This window comes from Salvelinus sp. IW2-2015, linkage group LG27 (assembly GCF_002910315.2).
Source record: "Salvelinus sp. IW2-2015 linkage group LG27, ASM291031v2, whole genome shotgun sequence".
NCBI classification, from domain to species: Eukaryota; Metazoa; Chordata; class Actinopteri; order Salmoniformes; family Salmonidae; genus Salvelinus; species Salvelinus sp. IW2-2015.
This window is the reverse complement of record NC_036867.1, coordinates 13,186,672-13,202,325: the sequence shown is the minus strand read 5'-3', so window position 1 is coordinate 13,202,325 and position 15,654 is coordinate 13,186,672. Positions and strand designations below refer to the sequence as shown.

The following is a 15,654-nucleotide window of genomic DNA, read 5'->3' as shown; positions in this document are numbered from 1 at the left end:
CTCTCCGCACTCGCCTTGAGGTGCGTGTCATCTGTCCGGTACCACGTGTGCCTGCTCTACGCACCAGGTCTCCAGTGCGCCTCCACAGCCCAGTACGTCCTGTGCTAGCCCCCCGCACTCACCGTGCGGAGTGTGTCATCGTTCCGGCACCATCTGTGCCAGCTCTACGCACCAGGTCTCCAGTGRGCCTCCACAACCCAGTACGTCCTGTGCCTGCTCCTCGCACTCTCCCTCAAGTGCACCTTCCCAGTCAGGTACGTCCTGTGTCTGCTCCCCGCACTCGCCCTGAAGTGCGTTTCACCAGTCCGGTGCCACATGTGCCGGCCCCACGCATCAGGCCTCCAGTGCGCCTCCCCACTCCAGAGCTTCTGGCGACGGTCCCCAGTCCAGAGCTTCCGGCGACGATTCACAGTCCAGAGCCTCTGGCGACGGTCCCAAGTCCAGAGCTTCCGGTGACGGTCCCCAGTCCAGAGCTTCCGGGCCCCAGTCCAGAGCTTCCGGCGACGGTCCCCAGTCCGGAACCTCCGGCCACAGTCCACAGTCCGGAGCCTAATGCGACGGTCCACAGTCCGGAGCCTCCTGCGACGGTCCACAGTCCGGAACCTCCTGCGACGGTCCACAGTCCGGAACCTCCTACGACGGTCCACAGTCCGGAACCTCCTACGACGGTCCACAGGCCGGAGCCCTCTGTTGCGCCGGTGCCAAGTCCAGCTCCAAGGCCAGAGTCTTATTCTGCGCCAATGCCCAGTCCAGGCACGGCGGCCAACTCAGTTCCAAGGCAGGAGCATTCCTCTGCGTCAGTGCCCAGCCCAGGCACGGCGCTCAGTCCCGCTCCAAGGCCCGAGCCTTCCTCTGCGCCGGTTCCCATTCCACTCATGTAGCTGGGTTTCTACATTCCCTAAATTCTTTTAGAACAACTATTAAGTCATCCTACAATGTCCTAGACATGACCGAAGCTCGACATTTCAGAGGAAGACACATTCAATAGTTTTGGACTTGGTCATTGGAACATCAATTCTAATTGGAGGTTTTTAGATGCATGTTTCTCTATTTTCCATGTCTAACCAGGCATTGATTTAATTACACGTCTTGATTAGTCAGCTGCAGTGCTGTATCATACTGCAGGAATTATGTTTTGGTCCTAATGCTCGCCAATGGAATACAATACATTGCCTTGTTTTCTTTCTTTCTTCTTCTTGTATATCTCAGTGGAAGCTGCATTTGTTAGAAAAAGCTGGTTATCTAAAATGTATTTTCATGTCTCGAAATACAGTGTTTGACCAGGGGTGGATAGGCTGGTATTTTGATTTGTTTCAAAGCCTGGTAAAAAAGCTCTATCATCTTGTCAGCTAGATAAAACAACAATCAAATATGAAAGATTACTTTCCTCTCCTTTTATCAGTGGCGTAGCGTAGTTTCGAGGGGCCACTCGCAAAGTCCATACATTTACATATATGGATGATGAGAAATCTTAGATCTGATGTGTTTTCCTGAGCACCTGAAGTTCCGATTTAAAGTCACCTGCACCTGTACCTTGAAGAGCATTTGAAATGAATACATTCAAATTATGCATTTGGATCATGGAAAATCTTAGTTGAGGGATAAAATATATTGTGTTTTACTGAGCACCTGAAGATTGTGAGTTGTTGAAGTCCCTCACATGGTACATGGGATTTCATACAGGTTTGAAATGTACCTTGAAGAGCATTTTACATGAATAAATTGTTTCATCACATCTCATTTCAAATTAAGAAAGAATCTAAAGGGAAGGGTATATGGCTGTCCTCTGTCGCCCCTTTCAGGAATATGAAAGTATTGGTTTAGGTATCATACCTATAAATCGCTCATATGATTTATTTTTACTTAAATAATGTTATTACCAGTGCCATTTCATAGCGCAAGCATTACCATTTCAATTTATATGTAATCTGTTCTGCAGAATAATATCTTTCTTGTAATAAATCATAATGCATTTGAATTTGAGAGAGAGCAAAAGAAAGAGAGGAAAAGAGAGGAAAGGGGAAGAGGTGGAGACACTGAGAAACAGAATTGGTCATAGAGAATACAGGAAGTAACACTCCGGCTAAGAGATAGAGAGAGAGAGAGCGAGAGCGCTAGAAGAAACAGAGACATGTAGACTGAAAGACAGAGAGAGAAAGATAGTGGTAAAGTGGTGGAGAGAGCGAAACGAGAAGAGAGAATGATAGGGAGCAATGTCACGGAGGGGGTTGGAAAGAGTGTCAGGCACACCTGCTCAGCCTTGGTGCCTAGTGAAAGGCCACAGTGAGCATCGGGCACCCAGCCCCATCCCTTTCTCCTACTACATCTCCTTCTGCACCCCTGAGCCAGACAGACATACCCTGTGGGACCGTGGCATAATCACTTTATTTCCCCGTTGGCTGCTGGAGGGGGGCTGGGAGGCTGCAACCTTAGCCAAGCCTGCCTGTGTGATCCTCTCCTATCCCACAGGGACCACTGTGGCCCAGGTGACAGCCACAGATGCTGACGATCCGCTGTTTGGAAACAACGCCAAGCTCATCTACTCTATCCTACTGGGGGAGCCCTACTTCTCTGTGGAACCCAAGACAGGTATAGTTGAGAGATATACTGTAGAGACATTCACGTGGGTCCATGAATGCATCAAAATAAGTCAAGTTCAGTGTCAACAATCTTTAACCCCCCCGCAGGCATAATCATGACCTAAATGGCCAACATGGACAGGGAGGCTAGGGACCAGTATCTGGTGGTGGTGCAGGTGAAGGATATGCTGGGACTGAGCGGTGGTTACTCTGCCTCCACCACTGTCACCATCAGCCTGACGGACGTCAATGACAACGGACCCACCTTCCAGCACAGTGAGTCACATCAGTCACTTCCACAGAGTCAATGTGCCACTTCCAATCCTCTCGCACATGCTGATTCACATCACAAAAGAGGAAAGGAGTATGAGTATTTTCAGCCTCTTCAGTTTGCATGACACAGTTGTATTCTGCTCTTACTCCTTGTTGTAGACTGCAGTTTAAACACACAAGCAGATGTATATTCTGAGAGAACGTGTGTGCCTGCGAGTGCGTGTGTGTGTGTGTGGCGCGGCTGCGTGTGTGTGTGTCTGTTTGTGAGCCCGCTGGATGAATTTAATCATTCACACATGAAAGGACATTTGTCATGACCTTTGGAAACAAACCTGGCTTCCTCTGAGATAAACCTCTCTAAATGAATGCCAAGGGAAGAAATCAATTTCTCTCAAATGGGAAAACAGGGACAGCACTTTTAACAAAGTACGACGTTCTTTTTTTCTAAATCTTCTTATGCTATTTGAGATAGAGTATGTTTCAAATAGTTTCTTACAAGTTTATAACTTATAAACTCAGCAAAAAAAGAACTGTCACTGTCAACTGTGTTTATTTTCAGCAAACTTAACCTCTCTGGGGTAGGGGGCAGTATTTTGACATCCGGATAAAAAGCATGCCCAAAGTAAACTGCCTGTTACTCAGGCCCAGAAGCTAGGATATGCATGTAATTGGTATATTTGTATAGAAAACACTCTAAAGTTTCTAAAACTGTTAAATTAATGTCTGTGAGTATAACAGAACTGATGATATGATATATATATATATCAGGCAAAACCCAGAGGACAAACCACCCCCCCAAAAAATAATTCCACTTACCACTTTTTTCAATGGTTATTACTTTAATTATAAGGCCAAGTCCTCCCAGATTCCAGTTCCTAGGGTTTCCACTAGATGTCACCAGTCTTTAGAAAGAGTTTCAGGCTGGTTTTTGGAAAAATGACCCAGAAATTGTAGTTTTTCTAGGTGGCTCCCATTGTGGCTGTCGTGATTCCAATCGCGTGGAAGAAAGTGCGTTCTTTGGTATTTTTCTCCGGTAAAGACAATAACGATTCTCCGTCTTAAATTTTATCGTTTATTTGCGTATTAGGATACCTAAGGTTTGATTATAAATGTTGTTTGACTTGTTTGGAAAAGTTTATTAGTAACGTTTGGGATTCATTTTGTATGCATTTTGATGGAGGGAAAATGGGTGGATTAACTTGACTGAAGCACGCCAGCTAAACTGAGTTTGTATGATATAAAGGACATTATCGAACAAAAGGACCATTTGTGATGTAACTGGGACCTTTTGGAGTGCCAACAGAAGAAGATCATCAAAGGTAAGGCATTTTTTACATCGCTATTTCTGACTTTTGTGTCGCACCTGCCTGGTTGAAATATGATTTTCATGTGTTTGTATGCGGGGCGCTGTCCTCAGATAATCGCATGGTTTGCTTTCGCCGTAAAACCTTTTTCAAATCTGACAAGTCGGCTGTATTTTGATGTATAACACATATATTTTCAAGAATGTTAAATATTTGAATTGAGTATTTTAGAATTTTGCGCTCGGCAAATTCACTGGATGTGGGCCGCTAGCGTCCCACCTACCCTGGATTAACATGTGTAAATATTTGTATGAACATAACAAGACTCAACAACTGAGACATAAACTGAAAAAGTTCCACAGACATGTGACTAACAGAAATTGAATAATGTGTCCCTGAACAAAGGGTGGGTCAAAATCAAAGTAATAGTCAGTGTCTGGTTTGGCCATCAGCTGCATTAAGTACTGCGGTGCATCTCCTCCTCATGGACTGCACCAGATTTGCCAGTTCTTGCTGTGAGATGTTACCCCACTCTTCCACCAAGGCACCTGCAAGTTCCTGGACATTTCTGGGGGGAAGGGCCCTAGCCCTCAACCTCTGATCCAACAGGTCCCAGACGTGCTCAATGGGATTGAGATCCAGGCTCTTCGCTGGCCATGGCAGAACACTGACATTCCTGTCTTGCAGGAAATCCCACACAGAATGCGCAGTATGGCTGGTGGCATTGTGAAGCCGGAGGGTCATGTCAGGATGAGCCTGCAGAAATGGTKCCACATGAGGGAGGAGGATGTCTTCCCTGTAACGTACAGCATTGAGATTGCCTGCAATGACAACAAGTTCAGTCCGATGATGCTGTGAGACACCTCCCCAGACCATAACGGACCCTCCACCTCCAAATCGATCCTGCTTCAGAGTACAGGCCTCGCTTTAACGCTCATTCCTTCGACGATAAACGCGAATCCGACCATCACCCCTGGTGAGACAAAACCGCGACTCGTCAGTGAAGACGAGTCTGGACTGAAGGTGCCGGTGATGTCTGGTGAGGACCTGCCTTACAACAGGCCTACAATCCTTCAGTCCAGACTCTCTCAGCCTATCGTGGACAGCCTGAGCACTAATGAAGGGATTGTGCGTTCCTGGTGTAACTCGGGCAGTTGTTGTTGCCATCCTGGTGTTGGTGTTTTTCAGAGTCAGTAGAAAGGCCTCTTTAGTGTCCTACATTTTCATAACTGTGACCTTAATTGCCTACTGTCAGTAAGCTGTTAGTGTCTTAACTCTGGGACAGGTGGGACGCAATCGTCCCACCGGCCAATAGCCAGGGAAAATACAGCGCGCCATATTCAAATAAAATGATATAAAAATCAAACTTTCAGTAAATCACACATGTAAGATACCAAATTAAAGCTACACTCGTTGTGAATCCAGCCAACATGTCAGATTTCAAAAAGGCTTTTCGGCGAAAGCATAAGATGCTATTATCTGATGATAGCACAACAGTAAACAAAGAGAGAAGCATATTTCAACACTGCAAGCACGACACAAAACGCAGAAATAAAATATAAATCATGCCTTACCTTTTTGTTGGCACTCCAATATGTCCCATAAACATCACAAATGGTCCTTTTGTTCGATTAATTCCGTCGATATATATCCAAAATGTCAATTTATTTGGACCGTTTCATCCAGAAAAACACAGCTTCCAACTTTCGCCACTTCACTACAAAATATATCAAAAGTTACATGTAAACTTTACCAAAATATTTCAAACTACTTTTGTAATACAACGTTAGGTATTTTTAAACGTTAATAATCGATCAATTTGAAGACGGGATGATCTATGTTCAATACAAAAAGATAACAAACTGACGCAACTTTTTTCGTAACGTGCCTCTCTCAAATAATTTACTTCATGTGACCCTCATTTACGATAGCCCTACTTCTTCACTACACAAAGGAATAACTTTAACTGATTTCCAAGGACTGGTGACATCCAGTGGAAGCGGTAGGAACTGCAAGCAAGTCCATTAAAAATCTGGTGTCTCTACACTCATTTAAAAGACAGTGACATCAAAAATACAAATTCTGAATGGTTTGTCCTCAGGGTTTTGCCTGTTACATAAGTTCTGTTATTCTCACAGACATGATTCAAACAGTTTTAGAAACTTCAGAGTGTTTTCTATCCAAATCTACTAATACTATGCATATCTTATATTCTGGGGATGAGTAGCAGGCAGTTTAATTTTGGCATCCTATTTATCTGAATGTGAAAATGCTGCCCCCTGCCCACAAGAAGTTAACGACCATTCCATAAGTGCATGTTCATTAATTGCTTATGGTTCATCGAACAAACATGGGAAACAGTGTTTAAACCCTTTACAATGAAGATCTGTGAAGTTATTTGGATTTTTACGAATTATCTTTGAAAGCCGGGGTCCTGAAAAAGGGACGTTTCTTTTTTTGATGAGTTTATATCTCACACACTGACCAATACAATGATGTGTAAGGTGGTTTGGAACCTTTGAAAGTTATTATCAGAGAGTAGTCGTTTGTTGTTTTTGTTTTGGGTAGTCTGTTGAGCGTCCACAACTTGTGGCAGTCACCCAAATAGATTCCCTTAAAGACACAATCACATTTTCTCATCATCTTATTAGAGTTGGGCCAGGATTATATAGACCCATCACCTGTTATGACTTATCTATGCCTCACCACAATCGGTTCCTACGGACCGCTAATGATTTCTGTTTATAATTTTCCACGCTACTACAGACACCCTTCACTGGCTATTCACAACTTAATCGCCACACATCTTCAGCCTCACAGGAAACTCCTAGAAACATGGTATACAATAAGTAAAAGGACAGTCCTTATTAGTTTCTTGCAGGCATGTGAAAATGTGAAAAGTCATACATTTTCACAAATGTTCCTTTTCCAACACACTGTATCTGTCTGTAGCAGCAGAATCAATTGAACAGATGTATCCATTCATCGATTTCCTTGGACTCTCCTTGGGCTCTTGTTTCCCCAGACCTGTACACCTTTGCTGTTCTGGAGTCTGCTGTGGTGGGCACAACGGTGGGCAGGATCATGGCAGACGATGGTGACGTGGGCATCAACGCCAGGATGAACTACAGCCTAAAGGACCTGGAGGAGAGCGCCACCTTCAAGATCCAAACGGATCCAGTCACACAGGAAGGAGTGGTCCTCCTGGCCAAGGTGAAGATAGTTAATACACTGTACTTTACTGTACTTTAGCCACCAATGCAAAGTGTTACATCCTTGTGATGCTGGTCTAATATGGACACCGTACTTACATCTTTTGACTTCTTTATGCTATTTGTTTTTCATATTGTCTATGGTTATAGAAACTTATTTTTAGGTTATTTATGTCTTTGAATGGCCCTTTCCTCTATTGTGCAATTCATTTAAAGTAGACTTTGTGTTCTTCTCGATAAGCTGTTTATTCCATTCAAGACACAGGGGAATTGAATGGGGCTGAAATCGGCTTGTTATTAAAATCATTGGCTCATCATTGACTGTCAATCTAAATACTGCATCAGTTAAGTGCAAGACCACGGCTGGTTGCTCAATGACTTTGAATGAAGCATTTTCCTCGTCCAATCTGATAGAATTGGGGGAAAGGGGACTTGAAAGAAGAGAGCAGGGTGCTGGTTTTCAGGGTTTGTGAAATGGTTATGTCTTCATAATATTTTGGCCAATTAATCTAAAGTGGCATACTGTATCACACTGCTGGAAAATCGATCAACAAAAGAGGTATTTTTAGTTGTTCCATACCAAAAAGTGCCTTCCAGTAAGAGCTTAGCTACAAAGAGCTGTTATTGATTTTTTAAAACTTTTTTAGCCTCTGGACTATGAGAGCAAGCGACGGTTCGTAATGGCTGCGGAGGCTGCCAACGATCACATAGACACCCGCTTTCTGAGCTACAACGAGTTTCGGGACAGGACGACCCTAAAGATCGTCGTCGAGGATGTGGATGAGCCCCCTATCTTCATGGCACCCGATTATGAGTGGAAGGTTCCGGAAAATATGGTGGCCGGGACCGTGGTTGGCACCGTTAGCGCCAGAGACACTGATGCAATCAACAACCCAATCAGGTAAAGTGACCCTCCATGACTGTCAAATAGGACAACCTGGACAGATGTCCCGCCTCCTAACCCCAGCCATAGGTTGCACTTAGCAGTCTAAGCTGTTCACATGTAGACGGATGCCTCCTTGGAGTAAAACAATTAATATATTTCTAGTAGTGTCACTAGCTAGGTTTCAATCTAATTTGCGACAGATTTTCATGCAGATAAAAAAAAAAACATCATAAAAAAGTACCACATTTGCATTTTCCACTCTATCAATGGCTGTGTCAGACAAACTATTGCAATTAATAGCAGACAACTGTTCACTGATAAACTTGACAGGTTAGGTTATATGATTTGATCACAGGAGGTTGGTGGCACCTTAATTGGGGAGGACGGGGTCGTGGTTATGGCTGGAGCGGAATTAGTGGAATGGTATCAAATACATGGTTTCAATGTGTTTGATGCCATTCCATTTGCTCCGTTCCAGACATTATTATGAGCAGTCCTCCCCTCAGCAGCATCCACTGGATGAGATGGATAACAGCAAGATCTTTCTTATTTGTTAATTGGTAGCTAAGCACCATCATCATACAAATTAAGACCCTCAATGTTTATAGCAAAGGAACATCAACACCCTGTGAAATTCATTAGAACTTATTTCATCTGTAGCCTAATAAACAGTACATGCTTTTCTAAGTTGTAGTCTGAGGACCACACAACATAGCATCGCATGAATGCAAATTAACCGTTTCCTCCACAATTTGTCGCATAATTCACTTTACCCGACACCAAAAGATCACACCATGACAAACTAACAAATTGTCGACATTTCTGAAATTATACCGACACTTCCTGTTTCCATTACACCTGTGATAAGAAAAAGATTATACGGTATGACTGTGGATGGAAATGTGCTTACTGACTGCATTTTATTTGTTTTTACCCTTGATTTCAGTGGATAGCCCGTACATGGTCATATTTACCTCATATTACTTTAGCAGGAAATGAGGCCTGTTGAATAAATCATGGCTATTCTTCATACTTCACAGGCTTTTCTATCTATTGCTGTGGTATTATCACAAAGTGACTCGCAGAGGACGCTAGAAATGTAATAAAGCGCCGTATGAGGTGGCATATGGAATTCAGATTGAGAGTCATTTGCAAGTGGGGCACGTTGCTGCGGAGACAGGGCTGTTGCCTGTAGCCCAGCAGTGTTAAAGAGTGGCAGGTGCTGCATATCACTCACAGTATGCTGTAGCTTCTATTGGAGGCCTTCACAGGAAGGCAAGTTGGAGAAAAAAACACTATCTATCTGATTTTACTCAGATGTTTTGGAATGGTATTTTATTCAGATACACAGCATTCTGAGAAACATTCACCTGACAATATCATTCTCGACAATTCTTCATACTGTTTTGTTCTATTGCTGTTCTGTCATACCGGGCTTTGTTCGAGCCCGTTGAATATGTGTCGGTGAAAAACAGAAAAATGAACAGTTTCCTCAAAGGATCTCTCGGTGGAATCGCTGTGCTTTGTCTGCTCAGCTATGAGAAACCAACACTTTGCATTGCTCGCTAACTGTGTGTCCTGGTGATTTCTCTTCCAGATATTCCATTGACAAAAGCAGCGACATCACAAAAGCTTTCAAAATAGACCCAAACAATGGGACTGTAACTGTTGTGAAACCTTTGGACCGTGAGGAAGCAGCCTGGCACAATCTAACCATAAATGCCAAGGAAACAAGTAAGGAGAATTTCTCTCATTCATACAAAATACATTAAGGTATTGATAATACAGAGAAAAGCACATCAATCCACTATGATGGCAAAGATGAACTATGACTGGCAATAGCTTACTGGTATACTGAACCATCTTCAACTAGCCTCAAAGGAAGTACAATATTCAATTCTCCTGAAACGCTTTAGACTGTTTTTATAGCTTTCATTTTGTCCAATATCCCTTCTGCTTTGGGATTGAGTGATGATTTGAGCCACCGTTGTAATTCAAGGAGATGTGACTATTACAGTAACATTTATCACGTTAAACTGCTTTTGTGACAGAGCTTTTCCAAAGCATTTATGATACATGTGTCCAACGGACTTCAACAAATGTCTATCTTGACAACTGCAGAGCAGAACCATCTATCCTCATCTGTGGTGGTGTTCATCAAAGTGCTGGACATAAACGACAATGCGCCAATGCTTGCCAGAGAGTACCAGCCATATATCTGTGAGGGCACACAGTCAGGAGAGGTAGGATGGACCCCTCACTATTTTAACTGAGAATAATGCAACATTTGCCTTCTGTACAGGTTATAGGCTGTATCCCGGAGAGGACAATGCTGAATCACAATCACAGGCTATCTCAGTTAGTTTGTCAGTTACCTTGTATTGACTGTCTTAGATAAATGTTGGGATATTCCCTAGGTAGGACTATCAATGCTATTTTGTATTTTCCGATGCTCATTGAGAATCACTGTCAGTCAGAACCATGGTCTGACAGCTATGTTTGTGTGTCTTGTAAGCTCATCCAGCTGATCAACGCTGTGGATCTGGACGACCCTGTGGAGGGACACCACTTCTACTTCTCCATGGTCCCTGAGATGCACATCAACCCTAATTTCACCATCAGGGACAACCAAGGTCAAGTACAGATAGATCCTCTAACTGTTATTCAAACTATTTATGAACACAATCCGACATCACTTAAGCATCTGTGTTGCTATGCACTGAAAGAAAAGATAGACAAGCTTATATATTTATGGTTTCCATATTAGGACATCATCACATGTCTTAAGCAACTTTCATAGACCTGTGATGCTGTCCTAAAATGGACACCATACATATCTATCGGACCCTTTTTCCCCCCAATTTTAGCCTAAAATGACATACCCAAATCGAACTGCCTGTAGCTCAGGACCAGGAGCAATGATATGCATATTCTTGGTACCATTTGAAATGAAACACTTTGAAGTTTGTGTAAATGTTAAATTAATGTCGGAGAATATAACACATTAGATCTGGTAAAAGATAATACAAAGAAAAAAATATGCGTTTTAATTTTTTGGGGGGGTACCATTATCTTTGAAATGCAAGAGAAAGGCCATAATGTATTATTCCAGCCCATGTGTAATTTAGATTTTGGCCAATAGATGGCAGTGGTGTATGTGCAAAGTTTTAGACTCATCCAATGAATCATTGCATTTCGGTTCAAACTGTTGTATCAAGACTGTCCAAATGTGCCTAAATGGTTTATTAACACATTTTCAAGTTCATAACTGTGCACTCTCCTCAAACAATAGCATGGTATTATTTCACTGCAATAGCTACTGTAAATTGGACAGTGCAGTTAGTTAACAAGAATTTAAGCTTTCTGCCAATATCAGATATGTCTATGTCCTGGGAAATGATCTTGTTACTTACAACCTCATGCTAATCACCGATCCTGTAGAGGTTTTAAGCTTTAAAATCAGGTTCGCTCCTCAAATAAAACCTTCCCATCCATCACAGACAACAGTGCTAGCATCCTGGCACGGCGGAGCTCATTCACCCGTAGGGACCGTACCCAGTACCTGCTGCCCATGGTGGTGGCGGACAGTGGCTCCCCAGCCCTCTCCAGCACCAGTACCCTGACCATCAGCGTGTGCAGCTGTCAGCCCGCCGGACACTGCCCCACAGGCGGGGTGGAGGCCCTGGCCATCTCTATTGGGGTCAGCCTACAGACCCTGCTTGGCTTCCTGGTCTGCCTGGCAACACTCACAGGTCAGTGACACTGTACTCTTGGAATGGGTATATCTGGTATTTTCTATTTTATGCGTTATTGCATTAAAATGCTTTGGATCCCATATGATGGGTTCTTTCTGAATGTGTTTACATGGAAACATATCCTGATTCAAATAAACTGTTTCAGATCTACAAGTTACAAGTGACTCTTTTTCAACAGACTGGTTGTGTTAGTGTGAGCTAGTGCAGTTCCACTTCAAATCAACTGGGCAAGTATGTAGTGTGTGGCTATATAGTTGGATATCTCTGAAACTTATCCCACTCTCATTAATAACAGTCATAATTTACTCAAACTCACTAGTGTGCCCTTAACACAAATGTCAAACTTCTAAATGCTTAGCAAAGCAAAAATAATGGTGTCCCTTTTCAGCTAGTAATGTGCTTATTTGTGGCAATGCATCAATACCAATGCTTCATGGGACATTGATGGGTTTGCAATAGTGTAGAGCTTTATAATGACCTCTGTTGCTTTGGGTAATCCTTATGCCCATCACATTAAATATTAATAGCTATGCCTACTGGGCTAACATCCCCTCACATGAGTGCAATACCCCATGAAAACAATACAAAAAGCACTCCAATACTAGCCTCAATAAGCACTCCGCTACTAGCGCTCCAGTACTTGCTTGCGAGACATCCGGATGGTTGTACGAGGTTACTCCACTACCGCTATCGCTAGTTCCCTTAGGCTTAAAAGCACACTAAAGAATTTATTTATTTGGATACTGTATGAGGCGAAATATGAATGATGATTATTTTACAGTATTAGCAGAAATGATGGTACAGATGTAGGATCTTAATATGAAGCAGTTTGCTACAGCAGGAAATAATCCTGCAGCAACAGGAAATGGGAATTATTATGTACACTGCTCAAAAAAATAAAGGGAACACTTAAACAACACAATGTAACTCCAAGTCAATCACACTTCTGTGAAATCAAACTGTCCACTTAGGAAGCAACACTGATTGACAATAAATTTCACATGCTGTTGTGCAAATGGAATAGACAAAAGGTGGAAATTATAGGCAATTAGCAGGACACCCCCAATAAAGGAGTGGTTCTGCAGGTGGTGACCACAGACCAATTCTCAGTTCCTATGCTTCCTGGCTGATGTTTTGGTCACTTTTGAATGCTGGCGGTGCTTTCACTCTAGTGGTAGCATGAGACGGAGTCTACAACCCACACAAGTGGCTCAGGTAGTGCAGCTCATCCAGGATGGCACATCAATGCGAGCTGTGGCAAGAAGGTTTGCTGTGTCTGTCAGCGTAGTGTCCAGAGCATGGAGGCGCTACCAGGAGACAGGCCAGTACACCAGGAGACGTGGAGGAGGCCGTAGGAGGGCAACAACCCAGCAGCAGGACCGCTACCTCCGCCTTTGTGCAAGGAGGAGCACTGCCAGAGCCCTGCAAAATGACCTCCAGCAGGCCACAAATGTGCAGTTACATTGTGTTGTTTAAGTGTTCCCTTTATTTTTTTGAGCAGTGTAGATTATAATAAAAGGTAGACTCAGCGAAATTAAGTTGCCACGAGCAGCACCACAGTTATTGAGATGAGCGAGATGCAATACTTCACTCTCACACAGTCACTCACAGTATCTGCGCATGTGCACGGGCTCACTTTATGCTGTTTAAAGTATGGTAGCCAGGCCACTGAAACAGCAGAGAAGTTGAGCCTCGCACTTCAATGCTCATAGTTGTTGCGGAAATTGACCCACTATGCTGTTAACTTTCTGTGTCTACGCCATATTTCTACCTTTAATGGACATTGTTGTAGGGGTTGATACATTTTTCATTAGGGAAAGCAAGTCTGACATTTTCAAGTGGAAACTGCCAACTTTAGAAGCCTTTTTAAAACTAAAATACACTTCAACTTTGCATTTCCTGGAAAATCTCAGCAACAAAATAATTAAGATCCTACATCTGTATCTAATTTTCCCAATTGTTTCCTCTCAATGTTTCCCCTTAAAGATTTTCACATTAACCCCAAATAATAGAAAAAATCAAAGCCCGCCCTATTACTTGTCATTAAAGAGTGTACATACTTAATCCAGACCTGAAATGCTCTTCTCTCAGTTTGCCAGCATGTGTGTTTAAAACACACAATCATCTCCTGTTGGTTTGTGTCTCCAGTGCTGTGCATTGTAATGCTGATGCTGAGGAGACACAGGAGGAAACAGCTGGAGGGGCTGGGGAGAGCGGAGAAGGAGCTGGAGCTGCCTAAGGGGGTCTCAGAGAAGGTGCTGCACTACGGAGAAATAGGAGGCGGAGGGGGTGACCTGGGGGGATTCTGTCAGCCCGCTGTCCCCCTTCGTCCCCACCCCCGCAGGAGGGACAGGAGGCTCCGCAGAGAGGAGGTGGCAGCCAGTATCAGAATGTCGATGTCTCTCCGCCACTCCCTCCTCATCGGCCCCGAGGACGATGTCTTTAAACAGTTCATCATGGACAGGCTGGATGAAGCAGATCAGGACCCCTACGTGCCGCCATTTGACTGCCTGAAGACCTACGCCTTCGAGGGCACAGGGTCGCCCACGGGATCCATTAGCTCCCTAGAGTCATGGGACTTTGTGGACGCTGATCAATGTCCCCGGGACCCCGGATCACGCCTTGTCAGACTGACTCTCTGGCATGGGGGAGTGGAGGAGGAAACAACTTTCTGAACGGATAACAGTTGTTTAACATTTTTTTATTTAATTAATTTAACGCAATAACATATAGTACAGCACATCCCTGAACTCAATGTTGACATCCAGATGGAAGAGACAAATAAGTTCATGTTTTCTTCCCCTGTATGGTTGAAAACAGTGGAGCTAGCTGTAATAATTATTATCAGTGTTATGACAGTTATACTTTTTTTGTTGAACAGGCAGTTTCTTGATATTTTTTTAAACAGTATTTAAAGCAACATAACTTTCTATACGTGACCTCATTCTGCATTAGTTCTAAAGATGGGTAACACATTCTAGTATTTGAACCTTCATGACAGTGTCATAAGCGCATCATAAGTTTCTTGACACATGCCAGAACTTTCTTGGCAGATGAATTAGATAGGACCTGTAGCTACACAGCAAATTCTCCAGTGTGAGAATAAACAAATGAACACTGAGAGTGTTACATCAACACTGAAAGTGTTCAGTCTGTGGAACAGTGTTAAAATAACACACTGCTTAGTGGAAATCCTTATTCCAATATTTCCCAGGGTGCCTTGTCTTTCGAGTAAATTGTATAGTTACCACCCATGACTGTATTTGTTAGTGACAGAGACATGGTTGTTGTATTCATCCTTTTTTGGTCCTATGGGCATCACCAAGTGACATCCTATGCAAATATGTTATTATAAAAAATCATCTTTAACACAATAGCATACATATATCATAAGGCCTTATTTTGAGAGTTTCACCCTAATACAAGTGCCTGAAATTCCTACACATCGCTTTGAACCAAAACCACGCCCATCATTGTCATATTGTTTGTTTCAATATCTGTTTGTGGATGTACATTGAATGATTGATTAATTAATGAATCTTATGCTCCGCAAATATAAAACCACAAACATTTTCTAAACTAATCCTATGTGTTACTTGGGCTTATTGCACCCTTAGGGAGTCTCATGGCTTAGTTTTTCCCAAC

General features: G+C 43.1%; 1 protein-coding gene across 1 annotated transcript in view; it reads left to right on the top strand.

Annotated features, from left to right (window-relative positions):
- The window catches only part of cdh19 (cadherin 19, type 2), a 32,340-nt gene extending 16,748 nt beyond the window's left edge, over window positions 1–15,592 (top strand). The window contains 8 exon segments of the mRNA XM_070435401.1: window positions 2,688–2,855; window positions 7,182–7,369; window positions 8,016–8,269; window positions 9,852–9,988; window positions 10,376–10,497; window positions 10,770–10,887; window positions 11,755–12,006; window positions 14,158–15,592. Of these exon segments, the coding sequence (XP_070291502.1) occupies window positions 2,688–2,855; window positions 7,182–7,369; window positions 8,016–8,269; window positions 9,852–9,988; window positions 10,376–10,497; window positions 10,770–10,887; window positions 11,755–12,006; window positions 14,158–14,684 (1,766 nt within the window). The 3' untranslated portion in view covers window positions 14,685–15,592.
- The last annotated feature ends 62 nt before the right edge of the window (window positions 15,593–15,654 follow it).